General features: G+C 37.3%; 1 protein-coding gene across 3 annotated transcripts in view; it reads right to left on the bottom strand.

The window, feature by feature from the left end:
• The window catches only part of pls3.L (plastin 3 L homeolog), a 46,498-nt gene that overhangs the window by 11,014 nt on the left and 11,818 nt on the right, over positions 1–23,666 (bottom strand). For 2 of the 3 annotated variants that reach the window (XM_018228767.2, NM_001090112.1), the window contains 8 exon segments: positions 13,995–14,039; positions 11,146–11,231; positions 5,987–6,150; positions 3,072–3,201; positions 1,801–1,933; positions 1,339–1,420; positions 858–1,023; positions 177–319 (listed from right to left, as the gene is read on the bottom strand). In XM_018228767.2, the coding sequence (XP_018084256.1) occupies positions 177–319; positions 858–1,023; positions 1,339–1,420; positions 1,801–1,933; positions 3,072–3,201; positions 5,987–6,150; positions 11,146–11,212 (885 nt within the window). In that variant the 5' untranslated portion in view covers positions 11,213–11,231; positions 13,995–14,039. 3 annotated transcript variants of the gene reach the window in all.

The raw sequence follows: 23,666 nt of genomic DNA, 5'->3' as shown, positions 1-23,666 counted from the left end.
AAGCTTGAGTTGGCAACAGGAAGTTATTAGAATACCAGGAAATAAGACTTTCCATTCACGCAGAAAAACAATTGTATTCAGTTATAAACCAAAACTGAACTTATAAGCACACTCCAATGAGTTTATCCTAATTTTCAAGCTCTATCTTAATACCAGGATCTATCTCCCATACAAACCTTAATGTCAGAACTGAAGTTATTGATCTTGTTCCAGCCTGCATTTTCCAGATGAAAGTTTGCCCATCTCAAGAGCAGCTCTTCTGGAGACAATTTCATGAGGTCTTCCAATGTCTCTCCCTCTCGCAGCAATGCGGCCAGAGCTGAAATACACAGGATGCTGGAAGGTGAGATGAAGTAGTGCCACATATCCACTATCAAGAACTTCAACAAAAACATTTTGTGGTCACTTCCAAGTGTATTTTTACTGAAGACTGCTAACCTAATTCTAGCACTTTTCCTTCAGTTACAGATAGTATATAACAATAAAAAAAAAAAAAAAAAGTTACCAGTTACAGGTATTTTTTTTAATCCCCTCTAAATTGACATATAACCAATATTTTACACTTGAATCTTAGGTCTCACTTAATGATTAAAACCAGCCACATTAACTAACTGCCATGCAACTGATGAGAGTGTGAATAGACAAGTTGCACAAATCCCACTGAAGATCATGAAGGCAGTCAGGTCAAACCGCTATTCAATATTATGGCCACCATAATGTTTGGAAGGTTGGTCAGTATAGTATTGAGCCAATTAACTGACCTTAAATAGATCAGTTGGAACAGGCCAAACTAAAAAAAAATCACTCTGCATGGCCACATCATGGAACCAGTCTCTAAAGAAAGTTAATATTTTTACCTTCATTCCTGCTGAGTTCAATGTCTGCAAATAAACCAATCTTAATAATCTGCCAGAGAAGGCCCAGCACCAAATGAGGCTTCCCGGCTTTAAGATCTTCAGCTCCAATGTTGACAACATGGCACCCTATGGCTGAGGCGGAATTCAAAGCCAAATTCAAATTCTCCTGTAAACAATGCAATGCAATATATTAAAAACAGAAGATAAAAATCTTCCTATATGCCTATGTTTTAACAATCAATGGCAGGAAATAAGCATAATAAACCAATAATTACATTTATTAAATTTGCCGCAAGCTATCTGAGGCTGACTCATCAGCTAGTAGCAAACCACTCTTACATAAACACAATCGATGGGTGTAGCCAATACAGATCTGCTCTTATGGAACAAACTATTTCATGCAGAATTTACTGCAAAATGACCGCAGTTTATATACAGGTAGTGCTCTGATTGTGTGTGGTTTTCATTTTCTCTGCTTTACCTGAATGGTGAATGGAGTAAGTTTTTTCTTGTTAATGACTCTTTCATCAATGGTGTCAGGAACAGACAGGTTGATCATTTTACTGTCATGAAAAGTGTAGAAATTAGATGCTTAGTAAAGAGGAAAAAAAACACAGGAAATAATTTGGGATAAAATGAACATCAAAGCTATTCTGGTCTAGAATTAGATTACCCCATATTTGTTCACAGACATTTTGAAGAGTCCTATCTCAAGCCCAGTTATGTTTAAATTCAATATGCTGATACTTGAGGTTTTGTTCCAATATTCTCATTGTTTGAAGTCGAATCATTTGTCTGATGCTCAAAGGTGCTGGAGGTCCAACAAATGTGGTGTGTTTTAATTACCAGGGTAATTAAAATGCACACCATTATGGGGACCACTCGGGAAAAAAAGTGAAAGCAAAAATTCATGTTGTTTAAGTACAATCCCCTATTGACTCACCAAAGGACAATGCCATCACCCAAAGCCCTAAACAAGTCATTTGTGTTCGGATTCATTGGTAGAACATGCTTGCAGTCTGGGTCAGTTTCCAATGCTTTATTTATCCAGTTTACAAAGGCATATTTTTCTTCCTCTAAAAGAAAACAGACCATAAGTTTACGTGTGCCATATTAGTCATTTGGATCATTTGCATTGGCACAGCAGCAAAGTGTTACTGGCAGACTACATAAAGGGCAGGCACAAGTAAAATAATAGCATCATATTTGTATTGCATTAACTACCAAAAAGCTATATAAACACTGTGGTACACAAGGATCAGCTGCCAGGCACACGGAGGACTGTGACTAACAACATATTACTCAAAATGCCCCTTATACAGAGTGGTGATACAGCGTTGCAGCTGGGCCCTCAGCATTTTCTGGGCAAGTTATTAAAATCTGAGTATATGTGACACTGCTTTACTTGCCAACAAAGAGTCACAGGGTGTATTAGAAGTGCAGCGTTCTTGAATAAAGTCATTAAATAAAGAGCTGCAGTTGCTCCCAGCAGTGGCTGCAGGCAAGTCTAGTATATTAGGCATAAGGAGAGCAGAGCTATGTGCTTCTTAAGAGCTTTGTTGTTTGGTATTTTTCAGAGGGCTGTGGCACACAGAACTACATGATTAAATTTGTATTTTTCAGCTATAAAAGGCTCTGTACCCATAGGGAGGAAGGAATTGGTTAACCACAAAAGGGGGGGGGGGCTTTATCTGTTTTTGTTTTTTATTTCCAGTGCACAGGCTGTCTCTTCATGGATTGAGATGATGCTTAGCCTCACCCATATATACTTGACGGAAGGCACAGTGCAAGATAGTTATTCCAGCTGTGAAACTACAATGTCCAGCATCATTCTCTTACCTAATCTGTTGGAACTGAAGAAAGCTGGGAAATCTGCATTACTGTCGCATCTACATGGCCCAAAGTTTTTTAGCAGTACACCAGTGGCTATAGCAACAGTTCCACAGTAATACATTTACTAAGGGTTGATAGGAGAAGCTGATCATTACCCCCCAAAAACAAATTATGTCTATTTGTAACACTAGAAAAAGAGGTGTGCTTAAAAGCAGACTCTTAATTTAGCTTAGAATAATTATTCACTCAGACAGAGCTCCAGAAACGGATTTGACTTAAGAAAAATGAAAAAAAGGAAAAACTAATTTGGTAAGAGAATTCCAGGTATTCCTAAACATTTACAACAAATGAGGCAGAAGTGGTTCTCTGTATAAGCCTTACCAGAGTATGAATGTTGGGTTCCTTCACTGGACAGCTCAGATGTGCCCCCTATTGCACAAATCCCTTCTTTGCGATTGATAGCTTTTCGGAATGTTTTGGCAATGTCACTACTTTTGAGTTCTTGTACAAGCTGCAAGAACGTACAATATGCAAAATGAATATGCACACAAAAAGAAACCAATGTATTTAAATAAACACAAATGCATAGAATGTAGATTTCTAAATTCTAGATAACACTGACACTTATTTCCCATTTCCATAGATGGTATAAGTACAAGTGTGTATGTGTCCACAAAAACCACTAGTCAAAAGCTTATGGGCCAGAGTGAAAAACTCAAGCAACAACCCATCAGCTGGATAAGTTCAATTTGTGTGTTTCCAAATTTCACTTCTATCAGGCTGATGATCCCATGGGACACTGGGTTAGATATACCTTCCTTAAGTCTGTGCATGGCCAGTATTTCTCCACATACAAGTCCCTCATTGTCTTTCTTCTGTGTGATTAATTGTAGTGCTATATTAGTTGAACTTAAGTTCTTTTTCAAAAGTCATTGAACCTAGGTGGCATATTTCTATGCATGCCAAGACCATGGCCAGATTGAAATGGCATTTGTAATGCAATTAAACATACACACATACAAAGGTTGATTTGTCAGTTGGTGAAAGTCCAGAGGTGTTAGTCAAATCTTCGTTAGCCCTTCATTTCTTCCTGGTGCTTAATCATTACTCTAGTAAGATTTCTCCCAATGTTCACTAGACCCTGAGTGACTACAATGAAACTCTAGCTGTCTGATCCTATTTTTTTTCTCATAACCACCTCTCCTGAGCTCAGCTTAACCATTACAGTTCTCAGCAAATCGTTTTATCAAAAGTATGTTGTGCCTGTGTAAACCTGCATTCTGCATTGCATGAACTTTAAAGCATATATGTCCTGTTTGCAGATGTTAATGTTACTGATGATGTCAGAGTGAAAATGGCCGCTGGGTGAAAGCTGCTATTTGTTTTAGGAAAATGTGATGGCTCTGGCAAATGGAAGGGGTATATGCAGTACAACTGATCGGGCTTGGGTGGGGAAGATATGCCCAACTTATAAACATGGTAGGAAAATTGAGGCTTTACATGTCCTTTAAGAGAGACAGGAATAGCTGTGGTCTTACCCCTTGCCCTAGTTTCAACAGAAAGCAAACAAGACAAACATTTAGTCATGTAAAGTGTATGGATATAAAATGCAGGCAATAAAGAACACTATCAGTGCAAAGGACCAATTATTGAGGAGGTTCTGGAGTCCACATTTACCTTCCTTCTTAGGACAGGTTTGTCAACATCCAAGCACAAAGCTGGCAGAAATAATATCAAATTATATTTCAGCTATAAATCCTTTTAACTACCACTTATAAAAGCAGTGGTTTTTATTTTTAAGCATCAAGATGCTAAAAAAGTTTAAAAAAAAAAAAAAAAAAAAAGATTTCTAAGCTTAGTGGCCAAGACAGAGACATAAAAAATAATCTCACAGGAGTGATTTTCAAGATGATTCCATAAAGCACTTTTTGTGGTGACCAGTTTGACATAATAAATTCCATTGAGTCTTATGGATTGATTCAAATCAATCAACAATGATGCAAATAAATCAGCCCAATAGCATAGCATGCATAAAACTTTAGCCTGATTCTACAATTTAGAGAGGGACAATTGCTGCAGCAATTGTGGTCAATTACTAACCCTCAATGTGGCATTTTGAGGATTAAATACGCTACAGCTTCATTTCTACAGCTCCACAATTAACATACACCACGGGGAATGGGGGTTGACTTGCTGAAATTCTTTTCTACCATTTCATATTGGGCACAACAGAAAATAAAAATGTGAGATTGTAATGCAAGGACCCATTATAACATTTACACTCTTTGTTTATAAAACCCTATGTCCCACCAAACAATCGGTAGCATAGGCCCTATATTAAGCCATCATGGGGCTAGCTGTAGACTTGGCTGTGAAATGTCAGTAGAGGTCTCAAATGATACTCCTTTGAGAGCTGCATTTACACACAAAGAAAATTACAATTTCAATTACTTGCTGAGAAATATTGAATACGTTTTTGCATATGAGCAAATTTTATCTTGGTGTGGTTTGTTCCTATAAAGAATGAAACCATATGTTCGCTTTGCAGGAAGCAATTACACTTGGTCTCTCTTTTTATGTCAAGCTAAACAAAAGAAACAAAAGCAACTATGGAATATTCCACAGTACTGGCAAGCAGACGGCTTGCTAACCCTATCATAAGAACACTAGCAGCCAGTGGACCACAGAGCACATGATAAATTAAGCGAGGAACCTTTGCACATAAATCTCATGTGATAAATGACTGAACACACAGGGCTAAAATGGTAAACATTAGCAGTCTCTGCAGTTGCAGTGTGTGCAGCAAATCCAAAATGGGTCTTTTAATGTATATATAATATATATGGCAAAATGCTTTGGGCCAAGGCTGGATTTGCCACCAATCATGATTAATTTTATCTTAGTTGGATGAAGTACAGGGTACTGTCTTATTATTAGAGAGAAAATGGAAATCTTTTTTAAAAATGTGGACTACTGTATTTGGAGTCTATGGGAGATTGCCTTTCTGTAATTCAGAGCTTTCTGGATAATATGTATACATATATGTTTTACAACTTAGTTAAATCCTCAGTGTTCACCTACCCCAGACCAGGGCAAATGACCCAGAAGACATCTTTTCTTAGTGTCAAATTTCATTGTAAACATAGAAAGTATTTTAACATCTAGTTCAAAAGAATAGAAGGCAAAAAGAACTTTACTCTTTATGTCCTAAAGTACGGCAGGAGTTCACACATTCATACATATTATATCTGTATGTCAGATTTACAAAAAAAGCTAAAGACTATATCTGTACTTACAAAAACAAATTCTTCAAAGCATATCTTGCCATCCTTATTTTTGTCTCCTTCATTCATCAGCTTCTGTATGATCTCCCGCACTTTGTATCCGGGAAGGGGAAGGTTAGCTTCCTTAAAGAGATCATGAAGCTCATAATCGGAGATGTAACCACTGCCGTCAAGGTCTGTAAAGGAAAAAATAAGGAATTGTTGGCTGCAACCAGAAGTCAGGTCATTTTGAAACACTCAAGAGAATTGCTTTGCAACAATTTGTGTTACATCACTGAACAATGAGTTCCTGTGTCAAAAAAATAGCTAACAAATTGAAATAATAAATAATCATGATATGCACAGTTTTAATAGAACAAATGTCATATGTAATATACAGAGTAGTTATGACAAATTTTAAACTGCTTTGTTGTAAACAAGTTAAAAAGATGCCACACTTCTCAGCAGGTAAGTAAACACACACTTGCCTATCACACTTCTGGTCTAATGCTAGTGTGGAAAAGTACAAGTACAGGACCAGTTATCCAGAATCTTCAGGAACTCAGGCTTTTCAGATAAGGGATCTTTACATAATTTGGATCATCATGGCTTAAGTGTGGACAGAGTATAGGACAGATTATGGAAATTATGATAGCAAGCAAAGCACATCACCTTCAAAGTAACTTTTATTATGTTATAGAACAGCCAATTCTAAGCAACTTTTTAATTGGTTTTCATTTTTTTTTTTTATAGAGTTATAGTTATTTGTCTTTTTCTTCTGATTCTTTGTAGCTTTCATATGGGCGTCGCTGTCCCCTTCTAAAAAAAAACCAAAAAAAAAACAAATGCTCTGTTAAGGTGGCCATACAGGGGCAGATAAAGCTGCTGAATTTGACAGCTTATCTGCCTGTGTATTGGGGCTTCCGATGGGTCTTCCGGATCGAGATCTGGCCACTATATCGATCGGGAAGGTTTGATTTTTACTCAACCAACCCATCGGAGCCCCTTGGCATATCGTAATCCGATCGTTCGACCATATGGCCGAACGTTCAAATTACCCCCAATATAGCCATGCGGTTAGTGGCATATCGCGATGTTGCCAAACGAGCGGATCTTTGAGTCTATGGCCAGCTTAAGGCTACAAATGTATTGTTATTGTTACTTTGTATTGCCGATCCTAGAAAAATGCAACCTGACCAGTTACCCTGAGAACAAAATCTATATGCATCTCTTAGAAGCCATAAATGATATCAAAAGGTTGTGTTAACCTCAGCTGCTGATCATCTTGGCTAGTACTATTATGGGGAACTGCCAATTTTAGCCTTTTCTACCACATGCACAGAACTGGGGAATATCTATTTTAGCATATACAGGTATTGGACCCGTTATCCAGAATGCTCGGGACCTGGGGCTTTCCGGATAATGGATCTTTCCATAATTTGGATCTTCATACCTTAAGTCTACTAGGCTGGTTCTGCTTCCAATTAGGAATTATAATATCTTAGTTTGGATCAAGTACAAGGTACGGTTTTATTACAACAGAAAAAAAGGAAGTATTTTTTTAAAATTTGGATTATATGGATAAAATGGAGTCTAAAGGAGACAGCCTTTCCGTAATTTAGATCTTTCTGGACAATGGGTTATATGCAGTTACACTAACCCAACATCAATAAATAAATGTGAAGAATAATACCTATTATAAAACCACATTTAATAATGTAATATATCCTCAAACGGGGCAACAGAAACCCTTAATCTTAAGTTGCAATGAAAACAGAATATAGTATCCCAGTTCAGACACTGCCAACAGAACTGCATACATTCTAGCATACCGTGCCATCTTAAAGTATTCTGGTCATGAGCTCTGTATATGTCTTTGTGGAAAGCAGGTTATACAAGGTCACTCAAGTACCTCCCTGAATACTAACATGTCTTGTGTGGGAGAAAATATTTCCTTTTCTCTGTTCATTGGACAGAATGATTTATTCCCAAGTACCGCATTTTTCCCCAAAGCCAGTCAAGATATGATGGTAGTGTTAAATAACCAATCTCCAGAGGAGAAGAGTTTGCCCTCGTTAGAAAAGGCAATATAACTAGAATAATAAAATTAAATAAATTAGAGTCAGAGAAATTCAACTCCAATAAAAACAATGTACATTAAACGTCACATTGCAGGTGATAGGATCTGAAAAGCAAAGCAATCCTGGCACGGCTTTCCTTTTCCAGATGAGGAATTGAAATAACAGCAAAAACAGGATGCAAGCAAGTAAAAGATTCTGCCTTATAAGGATGGGTATGTTCTGCCCAATGATGAGCTCAGCTGCACCGACATTATGTAAATGTATATTATTCAAAAATGTAGCAAAAAAAGAAAAAAAACACTTTAGAATTCAGTATTTTTTCTTTTTAATTCTGCCACAAACCCAAGTGCTTCCTTATTGTCTAACATTATTTACAAATCAGTGACATGGGACATTCTCAGGCTACAACTGCATGTTGGCAGGTAAATTAAGCAATATCAGAGTGTCACATCATTAAGTATTGCTGGTTGAGGGTAGGTCAGTATCACTTCAACTGCCCACATTGTTTGAACATTATGTTACAAACCAAAGGTTAAGTATACCCACACTGTTATATTATGTCTATTGCATGGTACAAAGATAAAGGATGATCCCATCCCCCCTCTCTGAGCATATCGCAAGGTATCAAATATTTCATTTAATGCAGCAAGAAGCAATACGTCTGGAAACACATTTGAGGAAATGCAGGTGACAGTTTTTTAATAAATGCCACCTGTCCACATATTACGATGTTCTCCCTGTGCTTGTGAGTTTCTTCTGGGATACTGCCACATTCAAATAACATAAAAATAAGTTAATTGGCTCTTGATAAAATTGTCCATAGTGTAGGTATGATTAGACATTCGACTGTAAGCTCCACTGGGACAAGTACTGATGGAAATGATTTATATTATCTAATGCATTGCAGAATATGTTTTCACTAACTATAATCACAAATTATTATAATTTCTATAGTTACCAATTATACTATGTACTATAAAACAGACCCCCGATTTTTCTAGGGACACAGAAAAAAATGGCCTATTGAAGCTGGGAACATGGGCAATACAGAAAATCCTTTACTGTGCATGTGTTCAATTATGGAAGTAGAGAGGGATGACCTGTACATAATGATGGTTTCAACACAATACCACTTCTAAAAAGGTTCCCTTTCCAAATGTGAAAATGTTAGGAGTGAAACTGGTTTTCCTTCCCAGGATTCTTCTGCTTTCCTAATGTGGAAATAAAAGAGGGGGGTGAAAAGCATAAAACTTGGGAGCTACTTCTATGCCAAAATCTAAATTTAAGACGTACGTTATTTCCTTGTGATTATGGTGTCACAATATGACAGATTCTTAGCATGGCTAATTCCATTGACTTAGTTCCTGCTTTGCACTAAACAGAAAAACTAGGTGCACATGTTTCTACTTAGATTGCATTCATCTCACTTTACACCCATATTTTGTCTGCGGACAAGGGTGGCAGCCGGAGTAATGTTTGTACAAATAAATGTGAGTTTCCTATGTTAAAACAGAATATGACTAGCTCACTGAATTTAAAGACAGGAAATTAGAGATTGCTGTTCACTGACTCACACACCAGGATCAAACTACTAAAACAGACCGGCTTCTTCATCACAGAGAATGTTTCCCAACAATTGTATCAAAAGAAAGGAAATATACTTTGTTAACACTAAAGAACACATTTTAAGAGGGGCGAACTGTCAAATATTACATTATACCAGAAGCTTTTCAACTAGCATTGCCCTAATGATCCCAAAAAAGAACAAAAATGTGGTATAAAGGGGATACCTTTATTGGCTAAGATAATCATAGCAAGCTTTCAGAACATTTTATTGCCTAAGCATGGGCAATAAAAGCAATCATATCTCTGTTGTACTAATGTATATGGTACTGCATGCAGTCATTTTCATAAGGTTTGTAGCTGCAACCTATTCTTCTTGCTCTTCACTATCCAGTAAATTGTTAATGTTACACATCAGTTCTGGGAAATGCTGTAACACATTTTACACTTGAATTTTCTATGAGTAACTGCTTATATTTACTGTCACTGCACCAATGTAACAAGTGAGAGGGTCAAGACAACCCATGGGAGACAGGCATTCTGTCATTTGGAGCTTTCTGAATAACCGATCCCATACCTGTATACTGGTCCCAAGACCAATTCGGATTGCACAAGGAAGGAATGGTTTTTCATCTCAAGGATGACTGTTCTATAGCTGTGGCAAGGGGGCAATTGGTGAAGTTGAGGGCATTTTAGCATTGTTAAGCTTCAGAAGCCATTTCCTAAACACGTGGTCAATTTTATATTATAAATGAAAGGAACAGAAAAATGTTTATTTTCATGGTAAGTGCCGTCCTACCATTTTAAATTCCACTTCCCTACACTTGGAACTCCATACTCAATCAGTGGAGCAAAAACTAGTAAAAGGTTTTTGGTTAATTTATTTAGGGGCAGGGACTCAAACTGCAGGACTGTATGTACAATGCTGTATATAACCCAACTACAGAGGGTAAAAATATATTAACAGACAACAGGAGGTACCGCAACAATCATTTAGTAACAATCACTGCAAGCAGAATATTAGGGAAGTTAAACGTGTTGCCAACCAGCTGCTTTAGATTCTTGTGCAGGACTTTTAAAAGTTTGCACCTTCCCAACCACCCCTTTCCACACCTAACCAGCAACCTTGTTACCATAACCCAACTCTTTAATTCCAGACAGCAAAAATGAAAAGTGTTACTTAAGCAAAGGGGCTAGAGAATAAAGTTGTACCAAAAAAAAAAAAACACCATTTAAGAGAAGACAATGAGTGGATTTCGGTGTTGAAATCCACTTCATGTGCCTGCACCCAGGCTGACAAACTGATTCCAGGTTCAGACAAGGAAGAATGCTGACTCAAGGGTAAAAGACAATTCTCTGCCTACGCTCATTCGTAGGCCAAGAATCAGCCCAGTAATAACTCATCCAGTGAGCAGCCATGCTTCGGCATCCAACCCGACAGGTCTTCTGTGATCCTTTGCATTATTGCTTTATCAGATAATAGCAATCAATGCTGTAGCCAGGATAGTACAAAAATACAAATATGACCGATGTGAATTCCAAACTTACCAACTCTGGCAAATGCCTCTCTCAGTTCCTCCAGATCATCTTTGGAGATCTGTGTGCTGTGCGTCATTGTTAATGGCCAGTGGCACCTTAAAACAAAGACAAAAAAAACGTAAATAGATCATGATTAAAGGGGACCTGTTACCCTAAGAAATAATTTCAAATTATTTTTTATCATCATGTTAGTTGAGCAAAATAAAACTTACACTACATTTATTATTTAACTTGTTTCCTTCAGTTTTGGAATTACACAATCACAGCACGCAGGCAGGAGCCATTTTGTGGACACTGTTATTAAGACAAGTAGTGTATCACCCCAAAATCTTTTGAATTGAGGACCTAATGCCCATAAACATTGCCTTACACAATTATAGAGTGCGAGGAGGGAGAATGGGGGGAGAGCAGTGACATCTAGAAAGTGCTGAAAGGAAAGTGAAAGTAATTGACTGCCCCGCCTCTATGCCTCAGAAAAAAATTAGAAAGATTTAGGGATTGTAATAAATCTGTCCTAGAGTGTTAGGTTCTAACACCATGGCAACATGTGCTGCAACTACTCTACTGGGTGAATACAGAGTTTAAGATCTGCAGTCATTCCACTCCCACCGTTACTGAATTACTATAAGGAACATGGCCTGGTGCTACTTAAAACCTCTATTCTCAATCACCCAAAATGCAATATTGGGGGGGCCACCATTCATTCAGGCACTCTGTCTGAACAACTGCACGCAGCAATGGTGTTTGTGGTTATGGTCTCAGCCCTAGTGCTGACCAGACAAATACCTAGGATTCTGTATAACTCAATACAAAACGTAACCAAATGAGCCCTGTATGTAAAAGTTGTAACCTTGGAGCACATTGCTCAGTTTGATTGTTTTATGGCCACTAAATTCCTCAGTGACTTCATTATATATTCTATATGAAAATAAGTCATAAGTGAATGACATTTACGGCAAGGTGACCGAGAAGGCTGTTATAAGCTGTTGGCTGGTAGGTGTTTCCAGTGCTTTGAAGAACTGCAAGTTCTTTAGACCAAGAATGCACCCCAATGTAAAAGTCATGAGGACATGAGAAGCCACCACACCATTCTGTTACCTGTAGAACAACATGGCAGGCCAATTTGTGATTGAATTTCCTTAATGATGTCCGATTTGTAATGAGATTAAACTAATATGTACACATCTCATTTTCAAGGCAAACACTTCCTGTGTTGGAAAAGAATCCCAGACCCCTGCATAATTTACAGATCTGTTCCGTTCTGGATACATAAAGTGTTAAGTTACTTTGGTGCACTGCATTCTATTCTCATTGGAATCTGAATATCTCTCAGGATACAGTTAAAGAAAACATAAACAAATTGGTTTAACAACGTTGCATACAAAGTAACCAAGGGCACCTGTATTGAAAAGGAGAATAACCAAGTATTTAACTAAAAACAAATATCCCAAGTCCCTTATAATACAGAATAAATATTACCCTAATATAGAGCAATATTCTAAAATATCCCATGTTTACTATTAACTGCCAAGTGTATGGTTTAAGCAGACCCCGAATACCATAACATACGAATGTTAAAAGGGACAGAGAATATGTTAGTATTACATGTGGAAAATGATCAGATGTAAATTTGGGCTAAAGAGAATCATTATCTTTAAAAATTACACATTATTAGAGCTTCACATAGAGTTTATCTAGCCCCTGTATGTGTTACATAGTCATAGCAAGTCCATCCCAACTGTGCGTCTCTAGAATGACAGTTTGATTGCATACAGGCAAAATGAACTGCAGTTCCCAGTCAGCTTCGTTGAGTCATTTGCTCACTGCCACAAGAAGGAATTCCATATTGCAAAGCTCAACAGCTCTCATGAAAAAGCCAACAGAACTGAGATAGATGACAGTTGATGTTCCCACTTTAAAAAAAACTTCAGACTAGTACAAAATGATGAGTTTTTACACAAAATTGCGTACCCAAAATTTATTGTGTGTGCTGGTCTTAAAACATGTTGGCAAAAACACGTCTTAGAGGGAATATTGGTAGCTGGTGCTAGTAAGGTTTTTAGAGATATTTTCATTAACGCATTACAAAAAGGTAACTTTTAAATAGGGATGTGCCGAATCCACTATTTTAGGATTCGCCCAAATCCCGAATACTGAATGGAATCAGAACCCTAATTTGCGTATGTAAATTAGGGAAGCAAGGGGGGAAAAAGAACCATGTGTGCAGCGCGCAGTTAAAACATTTTTGACTTTGTTTGTGTGATGAAAAGTCACTATTTTTTAGATTTGGTTCAGGCCCTTGGATTCGGACAAATCCGAATTCTGTTGAAAAAGGATGAATCTTGGCCGATTCCCGAACTGAATCATGCATTCGGTGTATCCCTACTTTTAAAGCACATTACTTCTATTTTTAGAGGTGGGCAATGCAAATCATATTAATTGTATGCCTGCACATTTTTGTATATTGGGGAAAATCTTTGTAAAGATACTTGTAAACAAGTAAAAGAGCAGAGCTGTTTAATTACAAGGTTTGAAAGTTTCCCCCCCAACATATGCATATATATTTTACAGTGGAAAAACTTCTTGTATGTAAAATTGCAAGCTCCTAAAGGCACATAATCACTGTATATTTATACAGTACTTTCTTATTTACTATAATAATGTCTTCTCTATGTATGTTCTCTTCTATATTATAAAATAATACAGTGCTGCGTATCCTAGTAGCAGCATTATAAATAAAGGTATACACACACACAGTCATGTTCACATAAGCTTATCTGGGCAACCAAGAGAGACAGTGGCCCAGCTTGTTTTAATAGCATTTAATATAACAAGACAAACTGGAAAACTCAACGTACCTTGGTTTAAATACTTCTTAATCTCTCCTTTAGCTTATTTTTCTCCTATAAAGATAAAAAAGTAAAATATTTATACAGTGCAGAAAAAACGGTATTTAATTGTGATGATTAAAAAACACGTGCGCAATAAAATTTGGGAACTTGTCTTTGTGCTTATTGTACATATAGGGGTCTCAGAAGTTGGGAAAGTAACTTTAAATCTGTGATTCTTTTTCAGCATAAAAGAAAGCCGGACATGCCTTCAGACCAGTTCATCAGATATTCAGAAATCTGGCATCCCATGTAAATGGCAAAGCTGCATTGTGAAGCAATGGGAACACTGAACAACAAGGTTGTCTATTTTGTGTGACACTGTATGATACATGCAGACAGGAGAATTCAAAATATTTAGAATGTGGCACATAAGAATCCAAAGTCTGCCAGTTTAGGTTAGCTAACTTGTGCCAGATTTTACTCATGCATGTGCAGCAGGGTACTAGTGAGACTTGTCCATTATCATCATCATTTATTTATATATCGCTGTCAAGATAAGCAGTCCATTATACATTGGCTTTATTATTTCCCTGGAATATAGCATAAGTAATAATGTCCATGTATGTACAATAATGTACATCTATGGGTGTGGCATAAATCCATGACATATGTGCTTATGAACAGTGATATCCAATGTGGAGGTAAAACTCCCATAATTCTCAGCCAGTCATGAAACTTGTAAAATGATAACGTGAAATAAACAGGGCCTCCCTTCTCTGGTACAAGTATAGGTAGGCTGTAGCAAAAAAAACAAAAAAAAAAAAGTACAGGTATAGGACCTGTTATCCAGAATCCTCAGGCCTGGTGCTTTCTGGATAACTTGGATCTTAATACCTTAAGTCTACTATATAATCATGTAAACATTAAATAAACCCAATAGGCTGGTTTTGGAAATAATTTAAAAAAAAATTGGATTATTTGAATAAAATGGAGTTTACGGGAGATGGCCTTTCCGTAATTTGGAGCTTTCTGGATAACCTGTATATTTAACTCTAAAATAATATCTAAACTAAAGAATTATTATTTGGTCAGTGCAAATCATAAAAATAGTTGCGTCTGTGACAGATGTGATTTATTACACTGTGGGATACAGGCTGGCAGGAATAGACTATTGAATAGGAAAAGATCACATCACATTGTAACCACTATTTAAGGAAGTGAACTGTGCAAAGGAAAATTCCTTCCCTTGCTAACAAACACTAATCGCAGGACATTCTACATAAAAAAAAAAAAAAATTACAAAAACCAGGTAAAATGTTATCTTATGCAAATAGGACTTTTCACACTGCTGTCCGTTTAATCCTTTGGAAAGGTTAATGAACAGTGACAGGAATCCACTAAAGGAAATAAATGCTACTGCACACACCCACACAAGACATTCTGAAGGAAGTGCCTTGTCTACCTGCCAAACCATTAACATGCAGCTAAATAGAGGGCTCGATTACTATTCTCGTTTTAACAATGTAATTGTGAGCTTTGTTTCCTATTTTAACTCAGAGGCCACATTACAAGGGTCACTTAACTGCTAAAGCTTACAGACATAATAATGACATTAGGGTGTCTAAATGGGGTTCTGCAATCCACAAAGCACTGAAAGCCTCTCCCTGAGTCAGCTAACAAGTTCCTTCAAGTCTAAACATCTGCACCACACATTCCTTGCATCTGGTTAGCAGAGGCACAGCACACTCATACTCTTGTGTATTTTCTGAAATTGTAGGTAATAAAATGTTGATTCTAACCAAATGAACTGTTGAATGGCTTATGCATACTTGAGACTTTGATATGGCTTAAGTACAGTATCTTGCTTTCAAGTTTGTCGGCAACTTTACTGCAACTTGATTAAAAGATTTTACAAAAGGTACGTTGCACAACATCAGGAAAATGTCAGTGTGAGAGTTTGTAAGAAAAATGCATTTACTCATAATGAAAAAAAAAAAAAAAAAAAAATGAAGTCTGCTGAAACTATAAGCTGAAACTTGTTGCGGTGTAAGCAGCTCCATATAGTAAAGTGAAATCTAACTCTTGAAATGTTCACCCTAATGCAGCACACAAGTGTATCAACATGTGCATGTTACCTCCTTTATAAAACAAATATATATCACAGGGAAAAAAAATGCCTTAGAGCAATGAATGACAACCTATTTTTCAGTAACAGCAAATTTGCGTACATCAAATCAAATCCCAATATGTATGCATAGAGAAAAAAAATAAGGAGAGTTCATGTAAAAGCTGCCACTGATTGCAGAATACAAGCCACTATCCAACATTAACCCATCTAAAGTGGCGGCCAGCACAGCAACACTATATGAAAACAGCAACATATATTTGCGAAGATCATGAAAAATGAATTGGCAGGAAAATGTTATCTACCTTGTGTGAGGCAGCAGTAGCACCGGCAGCTTCTGTGTCTGCTTGAGTGAGACAACAGACAGGTAAAAAAAGAACACAAGAGTATATATATATAGGGCGTTTCCTTGCGAGAGTCAGTAAATGTAGGCAGAGCAGAAAGAACACCTCCTCAGCCACACCTTGGAAGGCTTTACTATACACACGCTACTGTGTAGGTTAGTCGGTCTTTACGTTATGGCAAAGGACAATGTGAGCTGAATGAAAGAGCTGGCTAAAAGACAATATTCTAGGGCTAGCAGACAATGAAAATAAGCAGTGCAGAAAATGTAAGAAATGGAATCATTTCAGGAAGTTCAAGACCATTTACAAAGTAACAATTTGTTTGCACATTCAAAAGCACAGGGTCAATGAAAAACAAGATGCATTGTCGATGGAAAGCTACTGCTCCATTATTGGCAGTGCTTAATGTAAAACGAAATCAAATGTGGTACCCCACACCAGCAACTGCAGCATAAGCTGTCAGGAGACAGTACCCTGAGGCTGAATAATATCACAATACACTCATGTACACATGCTCATTACAATCTGTGGAAATCTGCCAATGTTCCACACTCATCCTCTTGATACTCCATCCTCTATGTCTTTCTATATTTAGGACTAGTGAGTCACATATGTACCCAGATAGCATCATTGGGCTTGTGAGTGATGTCGGCATCACTGTGTAAGGCCAATAAAAATATTTATAGTGAAAAGTTGACGCAGTGCCAGGACAAATGTAAGGTAAGGTGTGCCCAAGGCAAACTTCTGCCATAAATGGCCCTACCAGTGAGGGGCAGAGAGTTGGGGATGGAGTCTGACAAGTTGGAAGGTGAGCCTCCCCTCCCCATCGTCATTCCCTCTGCTGGCCTGAGATTGAGAATTGAAGGCAGTTAAAGTAAGGGTAGGTAAGAAGCTAAGGTACGTGCCTAGTAAAGCCCCCCCCCCTCACCGAGCCCTAGGCACATGCCTCTTCTACCTACCCCTAGTTCCAGCCTTGCAATTGGTTTAAATTATTAATGTTCTATTATTTTTTTAGATAAAAGCATTTTAAAATAAAATGTAAATGTAACCAAATTCATGTTTCCATTCAGGCTGATGCAGCTGATGCAAACCTCTTAGTAGTAACAGTAGTACCTTATTCATACCGAAACAGTACTGTGCTATTGACAATATAAATTGAAAAAAAAAAAAAAAAAAAACTTTTAAAAAATGTCATCTTGCTCAAAAAAAGTGCAATGCAGTCTTTACATTTATCCTCAGCTCAAACTTGATCCCCAGCCCAGTGCCCTCCAGCCATCCTGCTTCTTTCATTTACCCACTGTTTATTAGCTATTCTCTGCAGACAGACAATAGCTGATGGGGCCCCTTCTTACATGATGTGAGCCTGTGAGCACACACACAGTGGATTTTTGTGCAAAAATAAATAGTTTTGCAACTAGATCCAGACCCGGATTTGTGGAGAGGCCACCAAGGACCAGGCGTAAGGCGGCATGCTGACCAACCACACCCACATTGGTTCAGAAACACTGGGGATGCGCAGGAGATACATTCGTTTTTAAATTTCCCGTGCGCCAATCCCCACTGCTCCAATCCTGATGATGATAATTTGAGTGAATTGAGGGAGGGGACAGGGGCGAGGAACGACCTAGGGGCGCCCGCTATGTAAATCCGGCCTTGACTACATCTGTAAAAAAAATCTCTGTGTGCAACTTGCCTTTAAATAAAGTATCAAAAAATGTGACAGGTTTCACAAAAAGCTTCAGACTAGAGCCAGTGCACAATAGCTTGGTCAGAAAAAGGTGATGCGTCTGTTATTAGCAACACATGTGGGATTCAGATTTGAGAAAGAGATGCCAGATTGTTGCTGGAATTTATAAGTAATCTCTATGGAATTTTGAGAAAATACATAACTTGGATCAAACTTTACAGCAACTATTCATATTAAAGCAGGTGAAGTGTGCTTTAAACAAAAGATTTTTTTATAGGACTTCTTGGCTACCAAATTTCCTACATCGTTAACACCTTCAGAGACTAACTTGGACTGAAAAACCTTTGATTGGAAGAGATTAAATATAAGCATCTTTTTGAGGGTTTTTTTTTGCAGTTGGATGAGCGCCCTAAATTTATACTTTTCTCATCAAACTGGGTGACTATACTGTATATGACTCTCTAAACATGTCACAAGAGCTGTGGAGTCAGAAGCAATTTTGGTTATCTGGAGTCAGAGTCGCAAAAAAATTTACCGATTCTGACTCCTAATATCTTTAAATACAAGCACTGAAAATAATCAAATCAAGAGCTTCTATGAAGGAGGATATGGTAGAAGCAATTCTGTTTCTAAGAACAATACTTTAGTTAATTCTGGATTGTATTTAACAGCTATTCTACAGCTTTATGCCAGGATCAATTAATATGTAAGTTAATGTGTAAGTTGTTTTAGATTTTAAAATTGTTTTTGGCTTACGTAGTTTAACTTTGATTTAGGATTAGCAATGGAAGTGATTAATATTTTTGAGCTTTCACGGTGATAAAATAGCTTGTATGTTGTGTGGTTCACCTTTAAGTTAACTTTTAGTATATTATAGAAAGGCCAATTCTAAGAAACATTTCAATTGGACTTCAATGTTTCTTTTTTATATTTTGTTTTAGTTTATGCTTTCAGTTTTTGGTCTTACTGTTCCTTTAAAAACAGAGGAGTCTGAGGTACCATAAACTGAGGAGTTGGAGTTGAAGGATTCATGTGCCAACACCCCTGATATTACTCTTCTGTGTATAATCTAGAGAATGTCTGTCAAATCAACTCACTTTAGCCACTCTGTTTAAAGAGGTGGTTCACCTTTAAATTACAATTTAGAAGGATTCATATTCTAAGACTCTTTTAATTGGTTTTCATTTTTATTCCTTTTGTTTTTTTTAATTATTTAGAAGCTCTCGGGTATGGAATTTCATCTGGATGGCCCCGTTTATCATAACAACCAGGCAGTGGTTTAAATGGAAGACTAGAAGATAAATAGGAGAGGGTCAGAATAGAGAAAGAGCAGTAATAAAGTGAAAAAGTAGATTTATTTAAGTAGAAATAAGACTAACGTTTCGGCCAAGTCCCTAGCCTTTCTCAAAGTGAACAAAACAAACAATAGCAACCATTTTAAAACACCAGTTGCGGGAAAGGGGTAGGTGTGATCAGGGGTGTAACTATAGAGGAAGCAGACCCTGCGGCTGCAGGGGGGCCCAGAAGGTATAGGGGCCCCACGAGGCTTTAATTCATATACAAATTCAATAAAACAAGTCAATCTCAAGACATTTTTGGGGCCTATAAAATTATTTGCTTTGGGGCCCAGTGATATTTAGTTACGGTACACCACTGGGTGTGATGTCATAAAGCATCATTGACGTGGGAGAGCTATGTGCATATACATAAAAAAAAAATAGAAAGCAAAAGGATTGAGGAAACTCAAAATACAAAGTAATAAAAGGAGTATGAGCAATACAATAATTAACCGTGTCTGGGACAGAAATGTGGTACCACTATTCTGGCTTCTGCTACATCTGTAAACAATCTTTAGACGGACATACATGGGCAGATCCCACATTGGACCCATTTGGGCAAAGAGAGGAATGGATAGATACCACAGATTCGGTCTTACATAGTAGTTGTTTATATTTAGTTATATATTTTTTTCAATTTCTTTTTTCTCATGTTCAAGAAGTGAAAAGAGCTACAGCTCCTCTTCTATTCCTCTACTGGCAATGAACAATGCAGAAGCCAAAAGTAGTGCTTTTAAAGGTAAAATTTTCCAAACTGACAGACTGACAAAACCAACTGCTATCCATGTGTAAGGCTAGCTTTAAGGTGTACATTCATACCTTGTCCCAATATAATTATATTTATAAAGACAACACCAACTTGTGTCTTTCTCCACCTTGGGAATCCCACATCCCAATTATTCGACCTGCTCCACTAGTTTGTTCAGAGGCCTCTTATGTCATAGCTTTGTACAGCTTTGAAGACTATGCTGGCTTGTGAATCAAATGGCTTTCTTTTGATAAAGCATTATGATCTCTATATACCATTTTCCCCCAAAATGTGCAATGATTGAACTTCAAAAGAATGTGTTAATTTATACACAAAAGCTCTTGTTCAGTCTTCATTGAAACCTTCAACAGCCCCAAGGCTTGTAAGCAGATACTGCGTATGAGCTTACTATGTGGTCGATACGCTGTATGCAAGAACTATTAAAGACATATTAAGGAAACCAACACAAGCTAGATATATAAATGTTTAAAATTAAAAAAAAAACAAAAACAAAAAAAAACACAACATAATTTAACCCAGCCCCCTTGCATACTTTGTCTTATGGCACATGTAACGGTTCTCCACTGACATATTCCAGCCAGGGGGAAAAAGCCCAATATCTATTCAACCAGTCTTATGGATGTTGTAAGTTGGTAAAAATAAGGCCTTCTTGTATGCTTATTAAACAGACTCAGACATAGGTATGTAATTTAAAGGGGTGTTGAGATGTCGGACAAAAGAGCTCTCCAAGTTAATGTTAAGGCCCTTGGTCTTCTCAAGTGCTAAAATCACCACATGGCCTGATTATTTGGCCCTACAGTTATGCAAAATGACAAATAACTAACCAACTATATGTGAAAATTTGCACAGCACAGTATTTAGATAATTTCCCTGAGCACCAAAGATCATTAAAAAATAAATAAAAAAAAATTAGGAAACAAAAGGCGTTCCCACTAAGAATTTATTTGAGGCCCATTAGGCACATAGAAAGTGCAACCGATAAAATCCCACAGATGATAACAGCTTTCCTGTTATGCACAAAGATACGTGAACCAAAATTATAACAACATGGCAAGAAAATAATAACCTGCAATGAGCATGTGCCCAAATCTGGTGTTGAAATATGGGCTGTCCCTCAAAACACCCTTTTATAAGTGTTGTAATAAGATTCCACCTGTTTATATAGCCATTATCTAGATTTTAGACCACATACCGGTATATGAAAACATAACTCTGGGTTTTCAAAAACTTTTTAACCAGGTATCTGGAAAATCCTGCGACAGACTACACAAGCATCGAACATGTCCAGCTGGGTCAGGTTACATGTCCCAAACAACTAAAGCTCTCCCAACAAATTTCCCTACATTTCTGTATTAGAAAAGGTTTACCCCTTGCAATGCTGGTGTGTTTGTGATCATGCCTCAGAACCATGACCCCCCTTTTGTCTACCTGCACGTGAGCTAATAAAATCACAAAGTTGAAAGTGAACTACAACTAACAGTGTGCTGCAGTCATTGGATTTTGTATTGGACTCTCCTGACCCGTGGCAGGTGGAATTACTGCCGAGCACCTGGTCCACAAGGATTTTGCACTAGGTTGAGCACTCTAATATTGTGTTGTTTGCTGAAAGTTGCCAATATTCATATTTTTATTTTTACCCCTTTTAGAGTAAGGTACGGTATTAGTAGAAATTAAAACTGGCAAATGTTTAATAGATGCTTTACAGCAGTTCATAGCAATATGATGAAAGTGTCAGGGTAATTATGTATATTACACAAAAAAAAAAAACACACACACACACACACACACACACACACCTTAGCCAACAAAAATCCCTTAGGCATGTATCGCAAGCATTTTCCATTGCGTGCAGGTGCGGTATTTCTATACACCCTGATGTCACAGAGGAGAGGGTGTAGTTGGTGCTGGCCCTCTAGCAAGGAAATGGTTATATTCACTCTGCAAACATTTAAAAAAAAAAAAGTAGAATCCCTGATAAAGGTGACCCTTAGAAATGCAAAGAAATGTTTGACAGGTGATCTCCATATAGCCGCTGCAGTCTACATTAGTGCAAACACAAAGTCTAAAGTTCATTACAATTTTTATATTAATGCTTCTGAGCATAGGGACTCAAATAGTGGAAAATTTGATTATTAGAGCACAACTGATGTATCAATTGTGACTATTAATGGGGAAGTTTACTGTAAAAATGTTTCAAAGTGTGCCATAGACAAGAAACATGCAATTGTTCTAACTTTGGATTTAATTTATATTTTCAAGTTATTTTTGCATTTAGTGGGCTGGTGGGTGCTTTTTGGGCATTTGTGTACTTGAAATTAGTGATGTGCGGGCAGACCCACAGTTCGGAAGGGTTCCAACTTCCTGCTTTATAGACTCGCACATGCCCCGCACCTTTTAGGACATCATCAGCAGGACTGGCCTATAAACGGAGGGGGGGAAATCGTGTGCGGGTCGAGGTTTTCTTGACCCGCACATCACTATTTGGAATGGCAAGGTCTATTTTGACTCCCAGTCTAGGCCTGGTGCACACAGACAGGAAAGCATTTTGATTGTCAGTGCTCAAAGGGGGCCAATTTTAAGCTAAAAATGCATTCTTGTACAGGTAGGAGTGGACTGGCCTTTTTCTGCCTGGTATGATATTAGCCTTAGCCAAGCAAATAGGAAGTGGTTTAAATAAATATATAAAAGGGGATCAAGAGAGGGTCTGAAAATACGTATTTTAAAGTACTAAAAATAATAAAAATTTCACTTTATTTTTTAGGGGAGAGAATGGCAAAAATTAACAGAAAAATACTATAAAATATACATTTGTTGACTTGGCCAACATGTGATCAAGCCATTTTTCTGAGACATAGGGTTAGAAGCTTTGTCAAACCAATGTTTTCAATACTGACTTCAAGACATTAGAATATCATGGTTCTTACACGGAATCGAGCACAAGCCACAATATGAAATTAATGTTCATCAGTACAGTTTGCGCATAATAAAAGTGGCCCAAAGGCCTATTCTTTTGTAAGGGGAGGAGATTTATATATTATAGCAAAAATGGCATGGCATCACTAAAAATGTACTAAACTGAAGAGCTGGGTGCTGTTGGTCGCCAAAGATGTGAGTTTAGAGCTTAATAAATAAGAACCATATTTATTTATCAAATGTTGGATTTCTAACTTTTACCATTGATAAAATGGTTGATTCGTACAATCAGATTTTTGCGTCTATGGCCAGCTTTAGGGTGTGTGGCATAGTCTACAGACAAGGTGTGAAGTCTCATTCTTTAAGGTAATACCTTTTCTCACTTAGAAATCTGGCAGTTGCATTAGTAGATCGTATTATTTATTTTCTAAATAAATTATGTAAATAGTCTCTCTTGTTTATTATCTAAAGATACTATTTACAAATTAGCTTGAGATAGTACATAAAATCATGGACTTTAGATA

Source organism: Xenopus laevis, chromosome 8L (genome assembly GCF_017654675.1).
Source record: "Xenopus laevis strain J_2021 chromosome 8L, Xenopus_laevis_v10.1, whole genome shotgun sequence".
Taxonomy (NCBI): domain Eukaryota; kingdom Metazoa; phylum Chordata; class Amphibia; order Anura; family Pipidae; genus Xenopus; species Xenopus laevis.
The sequence above is the reverse complement of the archived record's forward strand: the minus strand, read 5'-3'. Positions and strand labels throughout refer to the sequence as shown.